The sequence below is a fragment of the Amphibalanus amphitrite genome, unplaced genomic scaffold (assembly GCF_019059575.1).
Source record: "Amphibalanus amphitrite isolate SeventyFive unplaced genomic scaffold, NRLGWU_Aamphi_draft 000408F_arrow, whole genome shotgun sequence".
Taxonomy (NCBI): Eukaryota; Metazoa; Arthropoda; class Thecostraca; order Balanomorpha; family Balanidae; genus Amphibalanus; species Amphibalanus amphitrite.
The window spans coordinates 443,600-469,344 of NW_024881902.1; the positions used below are offsets into that span (position 1 = coordinate 443,600).

At 57.8% G+C, this 25,745-nt stretch overlaps 1 protein-coding gene across 1 annotated transcript in view; it reads right to left on the reverse strand.

Annotated features, from left to right (window-relative positions):
• Positions 1–15,347: 15,347 nt before the first annotated feature.
• LOC122390767 (constitutive coactivator of PPAR-gamma-like protein 1 homolog) overlaps positions 15,348–25,745 on the reverse strand; it is a 41,816-nt gene continuing 31,418 nt past the window's right edge. The window contains exons 13-17 of the mRNA XM_043384023.1: positions 24,674–24,825; positions 17,896–18,068; positions 17,615–17,688; positions 16,374–16,468; positions 15,348–15,432 (exon numbers count right to left, since the gene is read on the reverse strand). Coding sequence (XP_043239958.1) covers positions 15,348–15,432; positions 16,374–16,468; positions 17,615–17,688; positions 17,896–18,068; positions 24,674–24,825 — 579 coding nt within the window. The remainder of the gene's footprint in view (positions 15,433–16,373; positions 16,469–17,614; positions 17,689–17,895; positions 18,069–24,673; positions 24,826–25,745) is intronic.

A 25,745-nucleotide genomic window follows, 5' to 3' on the forward strand; every position in this document is an offset into this window, starting at 1 on the left:
TTTGCATGTGAATTATGAAATGTGCAATTGGTAGGTCATGTACCTAGTAGGTACCTAATCGTGATGTCGGAAACAACTACAACAAGGATGTTGGTGTCACTGCCGTCTATGTACTGCACACAATAATAATCACATTTTCAACCCACTGTTCCGTGACTTCTGCATTCTCAGAAGCCTGAACATCAAAATGAAAAAATCCTGCCAGATGCCTAGTTGAGAAGTGGACAGTCGATGATATGATGTGCGTCTTTTCAGTGGCTACCGTGTGCTATAAAGGGATGACTGGGTTTGTTGTGGAGATGTATAGGGGAAGTGAGGTAAGACGGGCACCTTAACTTTGGAGCCATTTTTCGGCCGGTTAGAAACATCATAGAAACGGGAAACTGAGTGAAAACCTTTTTTTAGACATTTTACTTCCATTTGCTCGAAGATGAGACTTAGACCTGCTTCAACAAATAAACTGCAGCTACTTTTGCAAAAACTTGCGAAAACCCGTCTTACCCCACCCCAGGGGGTAGGACGGTCACCTGGGTAGGGCAAGACGGCCAGCTTCTTTCACCGACCAGCACAGTTCGCAACAAATGCCCGAGATTAGCCGCATTGATACAGTCGCTCGTTGGTCTCAAGTGCTTCGGAAATGGCAGTATATTACGAGTTTCGTGCAGAAGGCGTATGCTCGTATATATAGGCCCTAGTTTAGGAGCCATGTAGAATCGTTTTTCACATTCATTATTCGAGAATAAACTGTGCCGAAGGAATATTGCTAACATGTCTGTGAGTATGGGAATCGAACATATTCTTATTAGAAATGCTTCTTTTTTCCTACAGCAACAAAAATGTTTTCACCATTACGGACCCATTGGATTCATAGTTGCCCGTCTTACCCCAAGGCCCAAACTCAATGTCAGAAGTTCAGCACGTTTTTTCTCTGTGGACAATTTGATGCAGACAAAGCAAATCCGTGGTAAATGAACACTGGTGGCATATGAGTGTACTACAAGTGATTACGAGTTTTTAACTGTATAGTGTTGCACACTAAAGATTGCACAATACATTATGTATGTTTTCAATGAAATGAGTGTTTTAAAGAAATCAAAATAAAAGATTATCGACTGAACACAAATTAATCAGACTTCAATGGTGGTGTGTAGATGTGGGAAAGGCAATTCTGGTCTTAATTTTTCTCGCTCGTAGCGCTATTGGTTTGGTCTGCAGAAGGGGTGCCCGTCTTACCTACCCTGACCGTCTTACCCCACTTTCCCCTACGCATTCCGCGGCATTGGTCCACAAAGTGTCGTGTTGCAGACAAAGTTGCAGACGCCTGCCGTGACAGCGCGGGCCACGGCGGGCGGCCGCGTGACGCCGGATGCTGTGGCGCTGCCGTGTGCGTAAACACTTCACTCCGTGTGGAAACACATCAGTCACTCAGCCCACGCGCCGGGTACGCGGCGGCGGCTCTGACCGGTCACAGGCCGAAAACACGCCCACCCGGCGGCCGGCCGCCACCCGGAACTGCCCATCACCGCGGCCCGAGCCGCCACCGCCGCCAGCAGCCCACGTCAGCCGGCCCCGAGCGCAAACGCCCCGAGAAAGTGTCAACATCGAGCGCAATATACAGCTAGGTACGGGGCAAGCGTACTTACCTTGTTGTTAAAAAAGTAGCACTTTAAAATGTATTAAGTACTTTCGACTATGATGACGGCCATCATCAAATATTAAAGGGACCCTCCCACCTTAACATTAGATTTGAGTTGAGATAGCCAAAATGGGGTCCCTGGCTCACAATTACCGGTTTCGGCACTCACAACATCGAGAAATGCCTTAAATCGGAAATATTGAATTTCAAAATTGCAGCATTTTGATTCAGAGGGGCTAATGCTTAGGAATACCCCTCTGAATGTGTGACGTCAGCGCAGATATCTAACGATTTTTAAATGTTTGACTAAAACGTTTTGTAGCACGCGGTGGTATATGCTATTTGCGCGCAACATCTGCCGCAAACGCCGCACTTCTAAAATAAAGTCGCTAGAAAAGCGGAGATCCCAAAAAAGTAAACAAATGTAAAAGTCTAATATCTTGAAAACCGGTGAATATTTTTCGGTGATATTTGGTAGATATTCGTTTTCGCTCTTTCTGAACCGAGCGACATCACTTTCATGCCAATTCATTAACTTTTTTGAAGGTGGGAGGGTCCCTTTAATAGCAGTGCCGTGGAGCGCTGCCGTTTTTGGTACACCTGCATTTACGGATCTTTTCTGAACACATGTGATAATTTCAGACCAAGGTTACTCAAGCTCAGCTCATCGGGTCACTTCAAGAAGCCTCACCTCAGAAAAAGTTCGATTTCCCGCTATACCGACTGCAACGATCGCTACACCGACTGAACGATCCCTTTGAAACTTTCAGCGTTGATAAGAGAAACAGGATAGGTATTAGTATGGTATTAGTTATACGTAATTTATGTACCTATCCGCCCCCAGGGAAAACAGCTGCTTGTGAATTGGGATTTGCGATTGTATTCGAATTGGTATGTACAGCCCACCGCTAAAGTAATGTGGGGTTTTACCAATCTCAACGGTTGGCTTTGACTGGCGATAGTTTAATGCGGAGTGATCGAAAAGAAGATGTCAATAGCTAAAGTTGCAGCTGCAAGGGTGACGATACATATAAGCTACATTCAAAGTTTCATTGTAGTCTGGCTAATCGTTCCTAAGCTTCAGAAGCAGAACATATACCCATGACTGAAACCCCACATTACTTCTGCTGTGGACTGTACATTCAACACATCACATGTCACATGGGTCATGTGTCACATGCAGGGCTGCGGAGTCGGAGTCGGAGTTAGAGTCGGTCGGAGTCGACAGTTCTGCCCGGAGACGGAGTTTGAGTCATAGTCGCCAAAATCTTACCGACTCCGACTCCGGAGTCAAAGTTAACGCTGAATGGCTCACCGTCATGCACTGCACGTTTTGATTCACGATACTGCGCTCGAAATTAGATCTTGTCGAAAAAGGTCATTTTGCTGTTTTAGACAAACGTTTTCAGCAAAAGAAGCAGAAGACGGTGAATTCCCCAGAACCTGCTTGTTAATCATGCGTGTTATTTTTAATGCCCTATTTAAGCCTCGGAACGCACAAGGGATCATTTCAGACAAGGTAAAAACATCTCCAATATGAAATTCAATATCATGATATGGATTTTAATAGTATCGTCCGGAGTCGGAGTTGGAGTCGGAGTCGGAGTCGATCTTTTAAGCCGGAGTCGGAGTCGGAGTCGGAGTCACCCTAAAATCCATCGACTCCGCAGCCCTGCGTCACATGCGTCAGGACAATACGTTCTATACGTATTGTCATGCGTCATGACAATACATTCTGAAGTTTGAAACACCCGAATGATTAGGTACAGTAGTGCGTATAATTTTCATACGAATTGATACCATGCCAACGCCCAACGGACGTCATGCACTATTTGATGTCGCTGAAATAGCTATTTGCCATCAAAAACAAATCTATGAACATTGCGTTTTGAACACGGCGGATGATGGGGCGGAGGTGGGATGCGCGCACGACCGGTCGCCACCAAGACCGGTCACTTTTTTAAATTTTGCTCCCGACAGCAGGGTTGTGCTCGACTCAAAAAAATTTGCCGACTCGACTCATCATTCAACTTCAGAAAGCCCTGACTCAACTCTGACTCAAACAAGGAGCTGATTTTTTCCCTTGACTCGACTCATGACTCAAGCGGCTCAATGAAAATATGAGTCGACTCAAACTTGCCTCAAATTTTTTGTTGAGTCAACTAGTGAGTTGACTCAAAATTGACTCAGATAAAAAAGTTGTTGAGCGGGGGGGGGGGGGGTGAAAAAAAAAAAAAATCCGGCAGCAGAGCCAGGGATAAGTTGTTAAGCGGGGGGTATGAAAAGCTTATATATATATATATATATATATATATATATATATATATATATATATATATATATATATATATATATATATATATAGTTTCTAGAAAGTTGAGTCAGGTGACTCATGTTCCTAAATGTTTGAATCAACTCAATGTCCAAAGCTGTTTTACTGACTCAACTCTGACTCAACTCAACGCCTTAATATTTTTGTCCGACTCAACTATGACTCAACTCAACAGCTCAACATTTTATCCGACTCGACTCAAATCTGACTCATTTGAGTCAGAGTTGAGTCAAATTTCTGACTCGACTCATGAGTCAAGCACAACCCTGCCCGACAGGCTAAGGCCCTGGTCGGGGTATAGGGGAAGTTACTAGCTGGCAATTTGCCAGATCTTTTGTTTTACTTTACTTGAAAAGGGCCTCGAGCCGCTCCTCTCGTCCAGACGAGCTCGCGACCTGTGACGTCACGCGTTCCAGGGTGAGGGCCAGTCCATAAATGGGTTGTCGGGGAGGTCATAGGTACGGCTCCCCCGAAACCGGCATATTGTAAAAAAAAAAATCTCGGAATTTTGATATCGGCGACCTGAGGTCATATTTTGAGACCTCTTCATTATAGTTAAGTATGTCAATGGGAAATAATTGAATTAGTGCGCCTCATTTGGACGAACGTCATAATAGCCGTTTTCACGACTAAAGCATTAAAATAATTTCATGATATGAAGATATTTGTTATAAAAGAGATTAGGTGCAGATTTGTTCAAATTCGGTGCATTCGCCAGCTTATAGCCCGTCGTGAAAACGGCTTATATTATAAACACTCTCAAACATCAGGTAGGTAATAGTTAAACAGGACACACTGAATCGGAAAGGGTTAGCACTTAGCAGTTAACACCTTTATATGTCCCTGATGTCACCTTAGGTCAGGAAAGGTCTTCAGCAGTTTTTTTTTTCTCAAAATAACTTGATACAGACATGCTTGAGCGACGGAAGCACATTGCATGTGTCAACTGCCAGTTTGACAATACCGATCGACTGATAGGTATGCATTATGCAACATGACCTTTTCCATTCGAGTCATGACCTTAGGCAAATATTCAAAATGACCTTTAAAGTAAAAAGAGCTCATTCGACGCGTCTCGTCCAGAACAAATGACTCAAAACTAAAAAAGTCAATTTTACACTAGCTGATAGCTACAAAGAGACACACTGAACCTAATTTGACCAAATCTGCACCTAATCTGCACCAGATGTGCAGTGTGCACCAAATGTGTACCAGATGGCCGTCGTGAAAACGGCAATTATGTACCTAATGCTAGCAAATTGTATTGATTTAATGTTAATTCGGTACCTTGGGGAAAGATGCCCCCTGACCTGAGAAAGACGCCCCCTAAATCCGTGGGCTGCCATTCAAGGAACTCGTCGAATCATTTAGTACATACTTGTGAAGAGAGACGAAAACCGATTTGGGACTATTGAAAGTCCAATACGGCCAGGTGCTCGCCATGTCGGTCTCTTCCCCATATACGCCGACTTTTTGGGCGGCATCTGACTGAGTCCTGAGAGCCCTCACGACGGCCTCTGTGGGCCCCATTATTGGCTCCGAGGCCCTCCATGACACTCTTTGAGAGCTTCCACGCTAGCTCCATGGGCCGTGCTGGCATCTGATGTCCCCACGATGGTCTTGAGGGCCATCGAGTCTCTTGACGGAGGCTTGCTTGGCCGCGCTGGACTATGATGGCCCTCACGATGACCTCTGAAATCCCTCATGACTTCTTAGGGCCCTTATGATCTCGTAGGATATGATCTCTAGGAAATAGTTCACTTTTATCATGGGGTTTTGGACTGGAATAGCAGTTTTGTAGCTTGAGCTAAGTCTAGCACAAATTAGAAGCTTTTACGGCCCAACGATCACCCTAGACGAAGATATTCCATTTCTCATTCCGAAAAGAGTGCCTTGCTGAGGAAAGCAGCCAAGTCATCGTCAGCCAATCAGCATGCTGCTTAGTGCTTACAGCCAATGGGTTTGTGCTACGCAATACGATTGGTCAACGCGTAATAATGCTTCCGCGTCAAACAATATTTTATATAGAATAGGTATAGTTCTTCCTATATAGGTAGAAGATAATCTCTTTTATAAAAAGGTTTTATTTTCTTTGCTGATAATTTTGAGCATAATTAATTATAAATCCATTGAAAAAAAAAACTTATCTTGGGAATGTGAACTTTAAGTGTCTATACCGCAGGCTCGAATGGAACAGATTCGTTCAGGCAATTCACGTGCCCATTTACCATCCATTTACCTATGTCACTTAAAAAGTGTGGAGGGGCATCTTACCCAACCCCAGGGGGTGTCTTTCCCACCCTCTGGGGTTGAAGATGCCCCGCTTGCACTTCTTCAGGAAATGATTACCTAATAGCAAGAAAGCTATCATATTTCAACCTTTCAAGCACAAAAGTGAGGTATTTTGTGGAGAAAATTGATATCGGCTTCCGTTGAAACTCCAATTTTTGCTTCCCAGTTCCCGATTGTCATTTCCCAATAATTTATGACATTACAAGCCCCTGGGCGTCTTTCCCCACCCTCCCCTAACCGCCAAGCCCAGTTCCGAGCTTGGCGCACTTTGGCACTTTATGCGTCCGCCAAAGTTGGCAGCAGCGAGCGGTCAAACACCGCGGGGAAACCGACCAATCAGCGCTTACTACGACCAGGCTGCGTATTGGAGGGCCAATGGCCGCGAGTACTACCGCACCTGCCGCCGCCGGCGCATGTTTACGCGCACGGAAAGCGCGCGAACTCTGGGAAGGAGGGCGGCCGGCGGCGTGCGGGGCGTGGGACTGCCCTCCCCCGGCCCGGGTCATATTACCATAACAACCGGGCCGACCGCCGGCGGCGGGCCAATGGGATAAACTGCGGAAGGCCCACTTTGAGAAAAACAGCGGCGGCGAAGGGCCGGCTCTCTCACGCGGCCGGGACTGGGTTCATGAGCCGGCGCTGCGGACGACCGGAGGCGCGCCGCGCTGTTATGACGGGATGGATGCCGGCTATCCATTGTGCATTATCGGCCGGCCGGACTGCCGATCGACCAGCCGCCAATCAGAGGCGGTCGCCGGCCCGGACACTGATACTGCGACACGGGCGGGACGGCCGCTCCAAGCAGCGAGCCGAGCCGCGCGCACGTGAGCCGTCCGCACGGCAAGAGCACAGCGTCCGCCCACCCCCACCCGCGAAGGGCATACGCACGTAGGTAGGTAAGCCGCTTTACCGGATAGGTACCTATATCGCCGCACAGATGATATATGTTATCAATAACTGCCAGTGTTTTAACGTGCGGTGAGAGAAGCCGCGGGAATGGCCGGCCATCATTGGGTCGCATCGAGACATCCGAATAGCCAGACAGCAGCCGGCCTATGAAACAACGCAGGCGTTCTCGCACCAGCGATTCCTGCCGGGGCAAAGGGAGGAATTTGCTTAGTTCGCTGCAATGTTCATTTGTTTTTATGCCCCGCGGCTGTGTCGTGGCCGCCGTGCCGTCGACTGGTCGGGGCGCGGCCGCGGCCGGTGCCGCGCGGTCCTCCGCGGCACGCAGCGGCCGCCGCCCGACAGAGACCGCGCCGTGGCCACGATCGATGCTGGAGTCGACGACCTCTGGGCGGCCGCAGCCGGCCGGATACACTTCAATCGGGGGATGACGCACCCATGGCTGCCGGTCGCGGGCCGCGGCGCCCCTGGCCGGCCAGGGGGCCAGGTGAGAGACGCCGGCCGCGACCTGCCGGCCACCTGTCGACCCCATGTCACCCGCTCCACTGTCGCTTGGCCCGTCACCTGTCGTCCGCATGGACACCAGACGAGTGAGCTCGCTGTTTGGGCGGAACAGCTGGACCGGCGTGCCGCTCGCTCACCGCCAGTCCGCCGTCAGCGGGGGCGGCGGGGGGGGGGGGGGGTGAAAGGAGGGCCAGTCCGCCGTGCGATACCGTGAGATAAGGTGATGGAGAGCGGACGCGATGTGCCAGGCAATTGGCCTGAAGGACGCGTGAGAGCTCAATATATGATGGAAAGGACGCAGAGTAGGCAGGTACTTGGCATGATTATCGAAAGCTGCAGGAATATTGTAAGCACGCACACACTTGCACTTTTACTGGACAGGCACACACGCTAAAGTCAGCACGTCTGCAGGGGTGGAGTTTTATATCTCTTTGTGGGTGCCCAGCACGTCACTCCAGTGCAGCTGTCCTGAGCGCCGGTACGGACATACGGTGGGAGTGAGCCCACTTTATCGCCCAGCCCGGCCGGCCCCGGGCCCTGTTTCACCGGTGATAGCAGCAAGCTGCTATCACGTTTCGCGAGCTGACGTCATGTCGTGACGCCATACTGTTGTCGTAATGGGTAGTTCCGGCGCACGATTGCCGCGACCTTGGCGGCGGCATTAAGTGACGTATGAGCCTAAAAGTAAGAGTTTACGCAGTCATGATAGTATATATATTTTTGATATATATTTTTTCAATATGATGTATTTAAAAGAAGTTGGGTTTAGGAAAAAATTTTGACATTAACTTCGAACATTTAGCTGATGACGTAAAACAATATTGCGGCAATCGTGCGCCAGAATTGCCCCTTACGTCAGCAGTATGACGTCATCACATTACGTCAGCTCGCGCAATTTGATAGTAGCTTGCTGCTATCACCGGTGAAACAGGGCCCCGGTAACCGCTCACACAGCGGCCGCTCGGAGACAGAGGAGGCACAGCGTTCTCCGCCCGCAGCGGCGGCTCCTTCCCGGTAACCGAGACAAGGCCGTGTTCGTTCGCCCCCTCACCAGTCGCAGGGGGGGGGGGGGCAGCCGGCGACCGTCCGGTCCGGCCCGCCGGATGGCGGATACCTGTGCGGGCCGCGCACCGGCCGTGGCTCGGGGCCCGTTTTTCCCCGGGAGTGGCGGCTGTCCCGCCGCGGCGGCCATGCAGGACCGTCCGCGGCCGCAGACGGAGCTGTGGCTGTATCCGGGCGCAGAGAGACGCGCCGCGCCGCCGCGACGGCCGGCCGTTTGCGGGCAGGGTGGAAGTGATGGCGACGGACGGCCGTTTGCGGACAGGGTGGAAGTGGTGGCGACGGACGGCCTTGGCGACCCCGCGACGCCAGACGACCGCATCGGCGCGGCGCGGCGCGGTGGCCTGTCGCGGCGGTGACACCACGGGGTGTGACCTTCCGATGGTACGGGGTGTCTGATGGTACCGGGGTGTGACGCTCCCGCGATAGTTCATACCAGAGATGTCAATCGAATACAAACTTTTTGGTATACCTACTGATACCAAACCGATACCAACTCGGTATTTGGTATTTCAATCCTAATTCCTATTACCTATATTTGGTATTTCGTCGGTATCATGAACCCTCACTAATGTAGGTACCTATACTGAGGAATTGGTATACCTACATTTGGTATTTACCTTATGTTCCCAAGTTGGTTTGGTTTCGTTCGGTGTTCCCTCCCGGTTCTGGTTGCCGGTTGGTATTTGGTTTGGTATCGGTAGTTCGATTTTTTTTTGTTTGTTATTGACATCATTAGTTCATACCAGGGTTCTCTGTGACAGTTCTCTCTCTCTCTCTCTCTCTCTCTCTCTCTCTCTCTCTCTCTCTCTCTCTCTCTCTCTCTCTCTCTCTCTCTCTCTCTCTCTCTCTCTCTCTCTCTCTCTCTCTCTCTCTCTCTCTCTCTCTCTCTCTCTCTTCTCTTTCTCTTTCTCTCTCTCTCTCTCTCTCTCTCTCTCTCTCTCTCTCTTCTCTCTCTCTCTCTCTCTCTCTCTCTCTCTCTCTCTCTCTCTCTCTCTCTCTCTCTCTCTCTCTCTCTCTCTCTCTCTCTCTCTCTCTCTCTCAGCCGGGCCCGGCGCGGGGCGAGCACGGCCGGCCGGGCCGTTAGTCGGCCACTGGCGTGTGTCGCTCAGTGGCTGGGCACGGACGCGCCGGTCCCGGACAGCACCGGACGGCCGTCTGCTCCTAACCGATCCGTGGCCGCTGTCGGCGTGCACCGGGACTCACGGAGCATTCCTGACGCCAGAAAACCCCAGTGCAGCGCCGTTCGCCGAACACAGCGCACGGACATATACAAGTGTCAGGAATGCTTTCACCCCGTCAAGGATGGCCAGGCGCACGCGAAGGTCGTATCGCCGTCGGTTGCGATGGCAGATAGTGCACGGGACGGCCGTGAATCACCGTCGCGTCCGTGCCGTGCGGGCGAAAGTCGCCGGGCCGCACCCAGCGCCCTTTGGACAGACACCGCCCGAACGGCGCGCCAGCCACGGCTCATGAGCGCGGGCCGGCCCGCACCAGCAGCCCGGACCGGCCGCCGCTGACGGAGCCGGTCACAGCTCGAACTGGACCGGTCACCGTGCGAGCCCGGCCGGTCACTGTATGTACGAGCCCGGCCGGTCACCGTGCGAGCCCGGCCGACCGCCAGTCTGCTCTGAGCCGCTAACCAAACGACCGAAGCCAGCTCTGGCGGCGTCGTATTGTGTGTCGCGGCGCCGTACACCGATTTGTCCGTCGCCGACAGTGCGACGGCTGGGGGAACCCGTAAGTATACACCACACGAACCGGCCTGCACCGCGCCCCGAGTTCAGATGAAGTCCGACCTGGTAACTGGGTCGTACCTACCTATAAACGTGCTCCGCTCAGTTTTGCAGCTTGTTTTCCGTGTTAGCACGAGTGCTTCCATCTTATTGTTCAAAAGACTCACGACTACCGTTTACAAACCATCCCTCGTATAGTGCCACAATTGGATTGACGCAAATGCTTCAAAAGCATACATAGTTACTCATACACCTACATATAGGTACTAGGTAGGCCCATCACGCCAGGGCCGTCTGGCCCAGTGCGGGCAAGCTCGGCTGTTCCGTGTTGCCACGGCCGCCCAGTGGATTCATTGTCGGCGGGTCGGTACATTCACCACACCTCGGCTAATTCACTGGGCACGATACGGCGACGGGAGCGGCGCCGATGACCCCACCCTGCGACACGGCCAAACCGGGCCCGACGGGGAGGGCCGGCCCCGGCCAGACGGACATCTAATCACTGCTCCATCCGCGGCTGGTCACGACTCGGCGCCAGTTCCTGGATTGCGGGCCGGCGTTACAGGCGTTTTGTCTAGACGGCGGCGGCACACCTCGGCTTATGAACCTGTCGCGCGACGGCCGCCCAGCCGGGGCGCTTGCGACTGAGCCGGCCGCGGGCGGACGGGCGGTGCGGCACGACCATCCCCCACAGAAGAGCATCTGTGTATTTTTACTCCAGGACCGCCGCGACGGCCGTGTCCCGAAAGGCTCGGTTCAGACATGAAATCCGGATGCCATTTGATACGAAAATAATTAATTTCTATTTCCGTCGTCCCGGCAGTGCGACGTATCACCGTTCGTAGCTGGCTCATATCGCGTAAACAGAGATTACGTTGCGATATTAGGGCTCAAGGACGGCCGCTCCCGAACACGGCGGATGAGAAATAACAACACGCCCGGATATGGATACCCGCGGGGTCTGGACAAGTCCCTATGTGATTACATAATGGCCGATGACTCCGCCGACAGCTCGGGAGCGGTCTCGTACCGCGCACCCACGGGGAAGGCTCGCGCGCGGGACGACTCACACACGGCATCAGCGACGTGCGACAAACAGACCCAGCGACCTCGCCGTGCTGTTTGTTCCAGGTGTCCCCGCTGACCCGCTCACCGCGTTACCCGCGCCATGTCGTAGCGTCGATATCAAAAGTCACCGATAGGCTGTATACGGCGCGGCGCGCAGAAGCCGGTTCCGTGAGCGGCTGCGCACTGTTCCGGGTACTCCCCGGCGGCCGGCCGTCAGTCGCAGGATGGTCCTATCGCCGACCCCGGCCGACGTCAGCGCCCAGCGCCGCTCCGGCCGCGGCCGTCCGAGCCCGGTCCGCCGGGGCCCCAGCGACAATCGGGAGCTTTCCGAGCAGCTGCACGCGGGCCGTCAGCGGCCGGTGACGCGGGCCGTCTCCCGGTGACGCGGGCCGTCTCCGGGTGACGCGGGCCGTCTCCCGGTGACGCGGGCCGTCTCCGGGTGACGCGGGCCGCCTCCGGGTGACGCGTCCCGCACCGGCAGCGCAGCGGAGATCGATATACACGCCGGCGTCATCGACCGCCGGTGTCGCGGGCACGGTCACAGACGGTGCAATCTACCTGTGTCGGATATTTAGCGGCAGGAGCCCATACTCTTCGGGCTGAAGAACCAGCCGTCTGTGGTGGTAGGAGCCTCCCCTCTCCCAGCCGCTGCGGTAGGAACCCCTCTCCGGGCTGCGAGTTACCTAAGTGTGGAACTACAAATCGATTCTAGGGCTCTGATTGGTGACTTTCGTCGGGGGATGACGCTTATAGCATGACGTCACTCGCGTACTTGGCCGGACCAACGGCGCGGCGCAGGCGCGCCGAGCCAACCCAGAGGCTCTCAAACTCAATTGTACAGATCCTGCGCATTGAATGGCGAAACTTCGGCGAGTTCGCTTGAGTTTGGAAGCCCCTGCCAGAGAACTGGAGACGGCCGGATTATTTGCTGGACAGTGGGCAGCGCAGATGGCGATTGACGGTGCCAAAAACATGATAGGGAAAAAGGGGTTGAGACTTGAGCAGTGAATTATAAGCCTGTTGCATAGCTGAGTGGTAAATTGAAAAATACTTAAGGTTTGAAGAGATGCAGTGTGGTTTAGCCGACTCAGGGGCATTCTGCCGAGTTATGTAAGGTCGCAACTCGCAAGTCGTTTGTTTACATGATTGCCTGATTAAAATGTAAAGCGTACCTAATGTTTAGTTGATAATACAGCGAGGTTGGGCATCTGCTTAATCCATTTCTTCTCTGCAATAGTGCATTCGCCACTGTAATTCATTGTAAGAGGCACTGGGCTGCGCCGCCTGTTAATCATTCCGAAACCACCAGTGAATTGTCACAGTCACTCACAACAATACGAATCGTTCAGTCGTGCGCTGGGGGTCCGCCAAGTTTGAGTGTGCTGCAGAATGCAGACTGGACCGCCGAGAATATAACACTTCCGTCTCCCTGGGCGAGCGGCGCATTGGAGCCGAAGGAAATTGCTTCAGTTTTTTTTTGTGGGGAAGATACCCATGTTTGAAAATTATGTTCTGGAATGATGCGATAAGGAAAAGGACGGTTTCTTGAAATGAGGGCTGTGGAGAAGAAGCAGATTTTCTCATTTGCTACCCGATACAACGCGAAAAGACGCAAATGTTGCACATTGGGCTTAATAAGTCTAATAAAAGATAAGGGACTTCGTGAATCATGCCTAACTGACCGCGACCCAGTTATTTGCCACTGCAGGTAGCCGGTAGGTACTAGGTAGGTAGATACTCATTTGTAAACAGAGCGTTCCACCAACCCTCGCCAGAAATTCAATCAGCAGTTGCTTATCTTAAAACGTTTGAGTGCACCTAACAACCTTTAAAAATGACGTCCTCCCTTTCAATGGTTCGTTCGAAGACACAAAGCCAGAATCAGCCAAGCAATATCGGAATCCATTGCGCAGTGTGTCGACTGTCGGATGTGCCCATCCACATAGCATAGCACACACTGCTAAATGCAGGTACGCTCATCTACACATTAGGTATTCGAAGGACTACCTAATGTGCTCATACACATGGAAGAAACGCATGAAATGTGATTAATAGCTGCAGCAGAATTTTGGCGTCCGATGCCTCTTCGCCAAGTTAAGACCATGCCAATCTCGGCCAGTCTGCCGCCGCGCCGGCACTGGCCGTGGTGTGACGTCATCCGGCCGGCTCGGCGCTGGGTAGTTCCACACTTAGGTAACTCGCCTCCGGGCTGCGGTAGGATCCCCCTTTCCGGGCAGTACGAAACCCTCCCCGGACTGTAGGTTGGCTGCAAGGGTCCCCTCCCCGGGCTATAGGGTCACTTTCCCGGGCTGTAGGAGCCCCTCCCCGGGCTGTGGTGGTAGCTCCTCCCCGGGCTGTGGTGGTAGCTCCTCTTCGGGCTCTAGGAGCCCCCTCTCCGGGCTGTAGGACCCCCTCTCCGGGCTGTAGGACCCCCTCCCCGGGCTGACGACTGCGCTAACCGGTGGGAGATGGGAGAGGCGCGCTGACGATTGACATTGTATTTCAACAGGGACGTAAAAATGCGGCGGCCGGACTAGCCACCTCTGGTCGGCCCTCACCAATTGGCCGACGGCACCGGCCGCCGCCACTGGACTCGAACACAGACGCGATCGGAGCCACACAATCTCTACAATTACACCAGGTACACAACCGAACAGCGCCATCGGCGTCACTCAACAAAACGGTGCTTCTGGGCCTGACAACCAAACACCGGAGCCGGCCAGTGCGTCACATTATCTATTGCAGTCCCCGAGCGATCCTGACATTGGCGATTTGGCGGCCGTTCACTGACTGTCACAGAGAGCACTACTGAGCGCCGCAGAGACAGGTACTGACGCCGCGGGCCGGAGACGGGCCACCGGGTCCCGCCCGGCCACCGGATACAGGGTCCCGCCCGGCCACCGGGCACACAGTCCCGCCCGGACCCACACAGCACAGCGCGGCCACCGGGCACCGCTGTCAGTACAGTGCCGAACAGGGCAGGGCGGACACCAGAGAACAACTGACCGAACCCGTTCTGAGGAAACACGCATATACCGAGATACACAACAACGAACATCATACACTGGCGACTGACAACCGCGCCGGTACCCGGGCAGCAGGCAGCATGCGAGCTCTATTATGGAATTCCGTGTCGGTTTGCGGGTCGACTATCCCGGTGGAGTGACAGTCCATCACAGGTTGCCGGAGCGGGGGGCAGACGGTCCTTGAGCTCCCGGCGCCGGCCTGTCCGGTCCGGTCCGGTCCACAGGGTGTCACAGACAGACCAGACAGACAGCGGTCTGTCCCATCCAGTCCACCCGGTGTGGCAGTGTCACAGACAGACACCGGCCGGCTTGTCCGTCCACCCGGTGTGGCAGTGTCACAAGCAGACACCGGCCGGTCTGTTCGTCCACCCGGTGTGGCAGTGTCACAGACAGACACCGGCTGGCCTGTCCGTCCACCCGGTGTCACAGACAGACAGACAGCAGCGTCTCCGTCCACCCGGTGTCACGGACAGACACCGGCCGGCGTGTCTCCCTCCACCCGGTGTGGCAGCGTCACAGACAGACACCGGCCGGCTTGTCCGTCCACCCGGTGTGGCAGTGTCACAGACAGACACGGGCCGGCGTGTCTCGTCTCTGTCCACCCGGTGTGGCAGACAGACAGACAGCAGCGTCTCCGTCCACCCGGTGTCACAGACAGACACCGGCTGGCGTGTCTCCCTCCACCCGGTGTGGCAGCGTCACAGACAGACACCGGCCGGCCTGTCCCGTCTCCGTCCACCCGGTGTCACGGACAGACACCGGCCGGCGCCTGACCGCAGCGCGCGCCGCTACTGAACGTGCAGCAGAGGCGCGTCCTGATACTGACCGGGCACCTCGCTACCGGAGCCTCCTAACGACGCGTCACCGACTTCCCTGCAAGAGGAGGGAGGGTACAGGTCAGAACGGCTATCTAGGACTCAGCTACGGCGCGACTATACACGCCCAGTCTTGATTGCAAGTAAGTACATACGCGGCGTGTGGGTGGGTGCATGGAGGCGGGTACTACCGAGCGTTAGTTTTCACCCACCCCCAAACTGGGGCTCCTCTCCTCAGCTGGGATGGACAGGCTGGGTCCTATCAGCGCCACCACAGGCCGGCCGGCCAGTCACCCACACACCCATACATCAGCAGCGGGGTCCGATCGGCCGTCACCCGGCAGACTGACCCCTTCCTCCGCCCGCCGGCCTGACCCACAGGCCACAGCCCCTGGCCCAGCCGCGGCCTGCCGGCCTGGCCCCCAGCTCCGCCCGCCCGGCTGAATCCCTTCCTGCGCTCGCCGCCCACGTGGCACAATGAATGAATGAATGGATGGTGCGTTTCCTGCTGGTTGCATCATGTCGCCGATGGCTAGGGAGGGCCGGGGGGGGGGGGGGCGCTGGTCCTGCCCCGTGTGGCGCACCAGCTGACGGTCCGCCGCCGGTGTCTGTCAGTGTCGGCGGCCGCCGGCTCGCCCACGGACCGAGGGCGTCCCTCAGCGGCCGCCGATCGGAGACGCTGCCGACCCCACCCCCACGGCGCGCGCAGTTGGCGCCTTCAGACACACAGGACGCACCGGCGCGGACACGACCGGCTCACGGACGGGGCGCGGCGCACGGCGTGACGCCGCAGCGCCAAACGAGACCGTCCGCGTGGTACAGCTGAGTGTGATCCTGCGATTAGTTTACACCGGAATAGTGGGCGCGGCGTGCATAATACCGTTTGCTATGCCGAGTTTTTACGATGCGTATTTGTTCTGCACGGAGTGATGTGTGGTATGTGGCTCACACGGCCGCGGTCCGGCTCGGTCGCGGCGCCGTCTGCGCACACACACGCACCTGGTGTCGGGGAGGTCGACGGTCATGGCGCGTCCGGCCGGCAGCAGGCTCTCCTCACTGTCCGAGTCGAGGCCGTCAGCGCCCCTCCAGCGGGCCTGTCGAGCGGGCACACAGCCGACACCCGTCACATAGCGGACACAGCGGACACCCGTCACATAACGGACACACAGCGGACACCCGTCACATAACGGACACAGCGGACACGAGTCACATAACGGACACAGCCGGACACCCGTCACATAACGGACACAGCGGACACACAGCGGACACCCGTCACAAAACGGACACAGCGGCACCCGTCACATAACGGACACAGCGGACACACAGCGGACACCCGTCACATAACGGACACACAGCGGACACCCGTCACATAACGGACACAGCGGACACGAGTCACATAACGGACACAGCGGACACACCGCGGACACCCGTCACATAACGGACACAGCGAACACGAGTCACATAACGGACACAGCGGACACACCGCGGACACCCGTCACATAACGGACACAGCGGACACACAGCGGACACCCGTCACATAACGGACACACAGCGGACACCCTTCACATAACGGACACAGCGGACACGAGTCACATAACGGACACACCGCGGACACCCGTCACATAACGGACACACAGCGGACACCCGTCACATAACGGACACAGCGAACACGAGTCACATAACGGACACAGCGGACACACCGCGGACACCCGTCACATAACGGACACAGCGGACACCCGTCACATAACGGACACACAGCGGACACCCGTCACATAACGGACACAGCGGACACCCGTCACATAACGGACACAGCGGACACACAGCGGACACCCGTCACAAAACGGACACAGCGGCACCCGTCACATAACGGACACAGCGAGCACGAGTCACATAACGGACACACAGCGGACACGAGTCACATAACGGACACAGCGGACACCAGTCACATAACGGACACATAACGGACACAGCGGACACCCGTCACATAACGGACACAGCGGACACGAGTCACACACTGAGGACACACAGAGGACACTGAAGGACACACGTCACACACACGGTCAGCCTCTCCGGAGCGGACACACGTCGCGTCAGCGGCGGAGGCGTCACCGGCGGCCCTGGCCGCACTTAGCCTCAGTCCGATAGGTACCCAAATACCCCACCCATAGGGCACACTGCGCACCTGAGCCCCTGGAGTGGCACGTCAGGGCCATCTCATGGCTGCTGCTCCGGTCACCCACCTGTTGCTTTTTGCCGCTGGGCGTGTACGGCCGCCGCGAGGGCGCCTTGGGCAGGCTGGAGCGGCCGTACACCTCTCGGTGGTGGTGCATCCCGGCCGGCAGGAGGCCGCCGACGCCGCCGCCGCCCCGGCCGCCCCGTCCCGACGGCGTGGCCGCCCACGAGCCCACCACCACGCCGCCCACCTCGAGACGGCCGCCGCGCCGGTCCAGCGGCGGATCGGTGGCGGCGGCGGCGGCGGCGGCCGAGAGCGCCGCGCCGCGCCCCCGACCGCGGCCGGCGGGGGCGGGGGCGGGGGCGGGGGCGGGGGCGGCGCTGAGCAGCGGCGGCCGGCCGTACTGCACCGGCAGGCCCTCCAGCACCGCCTGGCGCGTCATCTCCAGCTGCGCCACCATTTCCACCCGGTCGTCGCAGAGCTGCGTCACGTTCCGACTCTGCGCGGCCTTCAGCAGGTAGCTGCCGGAGGGGGACGGCGTCAGGGAAAACTGCGGGCCGCGGCCGGCGGCAGGGAGGCAGCTCACAGAGCAGACACACATACTGACCCCCACAGGAACGGGTGCCAACCGACACCGGGCCCAAAACACAATACGTACCACCGTTGGTCATTTGGTAAATATGCATTTGCAAGTTAAATAAAAAAGCTCCGAAAAATAATCAAACAAAATACACATTATGGATAGACTGACCAGGACCGGGCGACAACTTTAGCTCACCGTCAAACGACATGCATACCTCGCCAACAGTAACGAACTCAATTCGGTATCCTATAAACCTAAAGCACAACGCTTAAAACGTACTGAATAAAACAACCCAGGCAGCTGGCACGTGTCCTGTCGTGTTTGGCCTATTGGCGTGAAATGCGCCGCGCCGATGAAGTGCGCGGCTGGGGACGGGCCGCCGCGCCGGTCGGACGGTGCGATGGACGCGCCTGGCGCGCAGTAGTGGACCGCCCGACCCGGATCCCCTCCAGTCCTGATGGCCGCTTTTTGGAACTGAACTGGACTCGGCGGACCAGAGTCCGACCGACCCGGAGCACGGCACGGGAAGGTGCGCGCACGGAATGTACGAGACCCGGAGCACGGCGCGGGAAGGCGCGCACACGGAATGTACGAGACCCGGAGCACGGCACGGGAAGGTGCGCACACGGAATGTACGAGACCCGGAGCACGGCACGGGAAGGTGCGCGCACGGAATGTACGAGACCCGGAGCACGGCACGGGAAGGCGCGCACACGGAATATTTTCCAAAAATTCCCAAACACGAGCAAGGTCTACTCGCCAAGACCACCTCTACCACTTACCGCGACCCCGACTAGAGACCGGAAAACGTAGATTCGCCTACCGTGCCGCGGCGCTCCTAAATACTCTCCCCCTCGAGCTAACGCAGTTGCCTCCAGCCAGATTTGCCCGTGCTGTAAAAAAGGAGCTTAAGCCTAGCCAGAGTAGCCATAGTAGCTAGCCTCATGACTCTTGGACTATGAAAGGCAAACGAGTCTGTGTGTATGGTTATGAACGCGGCTTCGTGCGGGTTACTCCAAGTATGAGCGTGTTCGGCGTTCGCGTTGTGCATTTTCGTATCCGTAAGTGTGTGCGTTTTCTTGTATAGGTATTTCTTGTGTTATCTTCAACCAGCTCGGACTCGGAGTGTAATCGCCACGCCGATTGTGGATTGCTCTTGATCGTCAATACATACATACATACATACGTACGAGACCCGGAGCACGGCACGGGAAGGTGCGCACACGGAATGTACGAGACCCGGAGCACGGCACGGGAAGGTGCGCACACGGAATGTACGAGACCCGGAGCACGGGCGAGTGCGGGCGGTCGGACCTGCACCGCCGCACACCGCAGGGCATCACCGGCCGGAGGGAAGGGAGGAAGGGAAGGGAAGGGAAGGGAAGGGAAGGGAAGGGAAGGGAAGGGAAGGGAAGGGAAGGGAAGGGAAGGGAAGGGAAGGGAGGACGGACAGTGGGCGGGGAGAGGGCGGCCTAAATCGCGCCAGGACCGCGCCTGCCCGGCCGGCCGTACCGACGGCGGCGGGTCCCCCGGTCTCTGCAGGCGGCTCACAGAGGGGCAGATGTCCCAGAGGACCGGAGACGCTCCTCCTCCCTCCGTTCCCCACCCCGCGACAGTCGGCTGGCTCAGAGACACGGACCCCCTCAGTGTCAGTGACACTACCGGTGTGACCGGACACAGCCAGCCCTCGGAGTCCGACCCGCGCTCGGCTTCCGGCTGTCGGCAGATCGCCGGGCCCGGGACAGTCCCGAGCGGCGCAGGCTGGCGACACGGGCCCTCCCGCCTATCGGAGTCAAATACGGGCCAGCCGGCCCCCGCCAGCTCACCGGCCGGGTCTTACAGCTCTGACCGGAGACCTCCGCGACGGCGCCGCGCCGCGGGTACTGCCCGAGTAAACACACATTGGAACACATCAACGCCACGAAATGTGAAAATCCAGTTTTAACCCGTTCCTATGTGCTCAAAAGCTCTTTAGACGAATATCGAGAGTTAAGTTATGAAGAAAAACGCCAACTCATATGGCTGAGCAGATAGACTAGATTATAATCTACTAAGCCTAAAATGAAGACAGGAATAAATATAGCCTGTAGGTAACCGGACGCAGTCGACCAGTTACTTGACGGTCGGAAAACGGCGACACCCACAGTGCCCGGGGCGGCACCCAGGCAGTGCCCGGGATCGGCACTGCCTGGGGCATAACGTACGCATGGTAACCGACCATGAGGCCGAGCGGCAGCCGGACAGATGGACGGACGACGCCACGACGGGCCGATAAAAAATAAAGAAAGAAAAGGCAGGAAAAGGAAAGGGGAATGAAAAAGAGAATACAAATAGAGGAAAACCTAACGTTCCGTGCTGGTAGCTTTGCGTCCGTAAACCGGTCACTCAGTAGGCCGTGGCCGGGCGGCACGGGGACGGTCCCTGCGGCCGCGGCCAAGGTGGGGGGCACAGACGCCGCGGCCAAGCGGGCACAGACGCCGCGGCAGAAGGAGCGAAGACACCGCCCTGTGGCGCAGCCGCCTTACGTCAGAAAGGCTCACCTGGGAGCGGCTTCTGCGCGTCGGCCGTTTGACGGCGCACCTGGGACGGGCGGTCGGGGCGGACACTGGCCGCTGATGTGGCCGCTCTCGGGCCGACAGACGCGGCGGGGCTGGGTGGGCGGAGGGTGAGCGCTGACCGCGCGCTGACCGCCCGGGGACGGGACACAGAGCCGCCGCCGCTCCTTCCCGGTAACCGGTTCAGTCCTCCCGCCAACAGCGCGCAGTTGACGTTGGAAGCGCTTCCCCGATCCATACGCCGGTAAACATATAAACTAAGTATAGTCTGCGGCGCAGGGCTTTCGTCAGAGCGCCGGCGGGACGTTTCCCGGCCGCTGCGCAGTGCCGCATCATTGGAGTCGTTATCGATCGCCTACTGACCGGCGAGGGCACAGGGGCCGCGCGGCGGCGGGCAGCCGTCAGCGGGCAGCCCAGTGCAGACCGGCGCCGGACAGCACCCGGGCCCTGACCGGGATCCGATACACGGCTGGATACCTGCACCGGCCACAGAATACCCGCAACGGACACCGGGCAGACGGGCCGGATGCAGGGCTGTCTGGGGATCCCCGGTGGGTCTGTCCCCCGGCGGAACCCCCCGGGCGGGAGGGAAGGAGGGCCGCCCCCGGAGGGGAGCCACAGGCACACAGCAGCAGCCAGCGCCGGCGGCGGGCGGCGCTTTGAACAGCAGGGCGGCGCTTTGAACAGCAGAGCGGCGCACCAGCACAGGGTCTCCGGGAACCGACCCGGTATCGCTATCAGCACGGACGGCAGACGTCCATCCGCCGGCCGGGAGATACCGCGACAGATACGGAACAGCGGCCGCCGGGCCGCCGGCGCAGGGACGCTGTATACACAGTGTAGTGTTCACCGCCGTCTCCGGATTCCGATGTATTCTCACAAACTCGCGGTGCAGAACACTAAGGCACTGCCGTGCTGTGCGGCCGGGCGGAGCCTCTCGACTGCTGGCTCTGACTGGAGCCGAGCAGGGTGCGGCCGCCTCACACTCGTATTACCGGGGGCCCGATGCCGAGCCTCGGACACCCGATGCACTAGGTACTCGATACACTACACATTCCCCCCTCTCGCAAAAAAAAGGAACAGCATCACTGCGACACGTAGTAGTCCGGTCGTCTACAGACACGGTCGCTTCGCCTGGGACGCTGCACGCTCACATCGGCGGCGTCCGGCGACGGCTCGCAAGCTGTCTCGGTCGACGGGCGAGAAGCAGCGGCGAGCGAGGTCAGCGGGCCAGCGGCGTCGGCCTCGGAAGTCGTGGCGGTCGACGTGGTCTCGCCGGGCCCAGCGGGGGAAGATGCTGAGGGAGACGCCGGCGCGTATGGGAGACGGGCCAGATGGGCGGCGTTCCAGGTCCGGCCGTCAGCCAGACGGTACGTTGCGGGACCGACGCGCCCAGTGACTCGCACCGGAGACGTGAACCGACAGGACGTCTTCGAGCGGTGTCCCTGCCGTCTCACGCAGACGTAGTCGCCCTCAGTGACGCGCGGCGTCGTCACGCCACGGCGGCGGTCGTAGGACCTCTTGTTGGACTGCTGTCGGCGTCGAACTCGAGACGCCACACTGTCGGCTCCTGGTGTTGACGGCTGAATGACAGGCAGGTTCAGCCTCATCTGTCGTCCATGCAGGAGCTCTGACGGTGACTTCCCAGTTGTCGTGTGTGGGGTGGCTCGATACACCGCCAGGCTCTTGCGTACCTCGTCAATGAACGCTGCTGGTGGACAGTCTTCGGGATCGCTCGAATGCCTCGGCGATCTCCAGAACGCGGTCCAGGGTCAGGCCCTTATCCTGCAGAAAACGCTCGCGGAGAATCGGATGCACTGTTGCTTCCACGACTTGGTCACGTATCATTGCGTCTGTCATTTGTCCAAACGAGCAGTTTACTGCCAGGCGGCGCAGCGCCGCCACGTAGTCGGCCGTCGGCTCGTGCGACTCTTGCCGTCGCTGCCGGAAGAAGAACCGCTCCGCGATCACGTTGACCTGAGGTTCATAAAACTCGGCGAGCTGCCGCTCAGCCGCATGGAACTCGTCTTCGTCTTCTCTCCTCGGCTGGACCGGTAGGGTACGGTACACCCGTTGCGCCTCGGCGCCGACACAGTGCAGAAGGAGAGCCGTCTTCCTCTCCGTGCTGTAGGCCTCACCTCCCAGGGCAGTCAGGTAGTTGTGGAAACTGAAAATCCAGTCACTCCAGGGCAGTGCTGGTTTTCCTGGTCTCGCCAGGAACGGAGTTGGCGGCGACACCCCCTCGACGTTCATCGTCGGTAGTATTCAGGATCTCATCCTTGTCGCCAGATGTAGTGTTCACCGCCGTCTCCGGATTCCGATGTATTCTCACAAACTCGCGGTGCAGAACACTAAGGCACCGCCGTGCTGTGCGGCCGGGCGGAGCCTCTCGACTGCTGGCTCTGACTGGAGCCGAGCAGGGTGCGGCCGCCTCACACTCGTATTACCGGGGGCCCGATGCCGAGCCTCGGACACCCGATGCACTAGGTACTCGATACACTACACACAGGGCGACGGGGCGCGACCCGCAGCGTAACGGTGAGCTTCCCCGCCAGCTTCAATCGGGCGCCGAACTGGTGCTCGGCGCCAGGGCTGACGTGATGAACGGCGGCAGACGGCAGACGAACGATCAACAAACATAACGGCAGACTGCCGACAGGGACGACCGAAACACAGCGGCAGACTGCAGAGGATGACCAAACACAGCGGCAGAAGACCGATGGCACCAGTGTTCAGCTGAAAGCGCATTACTAACAAAAGGGTTGGAAAATGACTTCTTCGTAGGAGATTCAGGCCAACAGGCCTGCCGTTTGGGGTGGGAGCAACATACACATTTACCCAACTACGTCGTGGTGCACCACGAACGAGACACCAGCTGCGAAACAATGCAATAATCCGTGCCTCGATAGCTACCGTCATCCTCACTCGGCCGACTCCAGTGAAACACTTCTTATCGAGGTATACTGAGCCGCAGGTGGCCAAAGCGGTACAACTGGGAGCAACGTTATGATTAGCTTTCTTAGCCAAGTCCACACTAAGTACCTACGTCACGCCTGTCACAAGCTTGTCAACATTCAGAGACTGCCCGGCGCAGACTCTCCGACCGCGTAGGAGTCAGTAACTGCAGTCTGAAACAGTACATCCCCGTGTCAGAGGTACCGACTGGCACGCAGCGGCCGATGGTCAATACGGCCTCGGCGACATTACAGCCAACAGTTCCCGGGAGCGGCGGCGGCGGCAGCAAACCGCTCTGGGAGCCGCGCCGGTCGGTGACGGACGCGACTGACCCGAGCTGACGGCCGCTCTCCGACCGACCCCGGGGAGGCACGGCGCCGTGAGCCAACCCCGTGCCGGGAGCAGCGGCCGGCGACGGTCGGCTGCTCCTTCCAGGAACGGGAGACAGACAGACCGCTCAGTGAGCTCACATCAGAGAGGTGAGCGGCGAGGACGGGGCGCCGCCAGTGACCAGGTCACTAGCGAGGACGGGGTGCCACCAGGTCACTAGCGAGGACAGGACGCCGCCAGGTCAATAGCGAGGACGGGGCGCCGCCAGGTCAATAGCGAGGACGGGGCGCCGCTAGGTCACTAGCGAGGACGGGGCGTCACCAGTGACCAGAAACGAAACAGGCGCCGCCAGTGACCAGGTCACTGGGTCAATAGTGATGACCGGGCCAGCCGAAGGGCGCCGCGGCGCGTCGGAGCCAGTGCCCGGACTGGCCACCGCCGCTGCCGCACTGCTCAGGCCACCACCGCCGCCGCCGCGCTGCTCAGGTCTCCACCCAGCCCGTTCACGGTGAGAGGCTGGCTGCCGCGCGCTGGCGGCACCGGCGACCGGCCGGGCACCCAGCAGGCGCCGGACAACCACGATCTGTATCAACACCGAGCGATCCAATGGCCTCCTCCCTGCCTGCCGCCGGCCTAACTATGCAAAGCCTCTCTGAGCCCACTGTCGGCCCCGCTGTCCCCCCTCCCGTCTCCGTGCACTCACCTGTGGAACAGTTTTCCGTCGAAGAAGAGCCACGGACAGCAGACGGCCCACGGGATGGGCGCGCCGCACGCGTCATTGGCGAACAGCGCCGTCTCGACGCCCTGCATGAACAGGTTACCCAGCTGGACGCCGCGCGGAGTCACGGCCGGCAGCTGCGGACGGCAGGTCACAGGTCAGGTCACAGGTCAGGTCACATACAACAGCTGGGGACAGCAGGTCACGGCCGGCAGCTGCGGACGGCAGGTCACAGGTCAGGTCACATACAACAGCTGGGGACAGCAGGTCACGGCCGGCAGCTGCGGACGGCAGGTCACAGGTCAGGTCACAGGTCAGGTCACAGGTCAGGTCACAGGTCAGGTCACAGGTCAGGTCACATACAACAGCTGGGGACGGCAGGTCACAGGTCAGGTCACAGGTCAGGTCACAGGCCAGGTCACATACAACAGCTGGGGATGGCAGGCCACAGGTCAGGTCACAGGTCAGGTCACAGGTCAGGTCACAGACAACAACTGGAAACGGCAGGTCACAGGTCAGGTCACCACCAGTAGCTGGCGAGGTGATGGTCACAGGCCACAGCTCACAAGTCACCGCCCACCGATTGGATGGAGCTCCGCCGCCAACGGGGTGAATCCGCGATCCACGTTCAGGGATCAGGCCGCGGTCACGGCGAACAGGGCCAGTCGGTACCGGGGGTAGTGTGGGGCTCGGGTGCCGTCATCTGATAGGGCTGATGCCGTGTATCTGGACGGATGCCCGCGGTTCGGTGAGGCAGCCTGGTGCGCCGGCCTGCGGACTGGTAACGGAGGGCCGAGCACTGGACGCTGCGCGCCGGAACGGACACCCCTTTCCCACATAGAGGCGCCGGATGGCAGGGGAGCCGGTCGGCACTGTCCACAACGGCGGACCCCCGAGGGAGCCCGTATCTTACAGCGGTGAGTCGCGGGGAGCTCAGACAGCACGAGTCGGCGAATTCACAGCGTGAGCCGGTGTCACTGAGTCGAGGAGCTCAGACAGTGTGAGCCGGTGTCAGTGAGTCGGGGAGCTCAGACAGTGTGAGTCGATGTCACCGAGT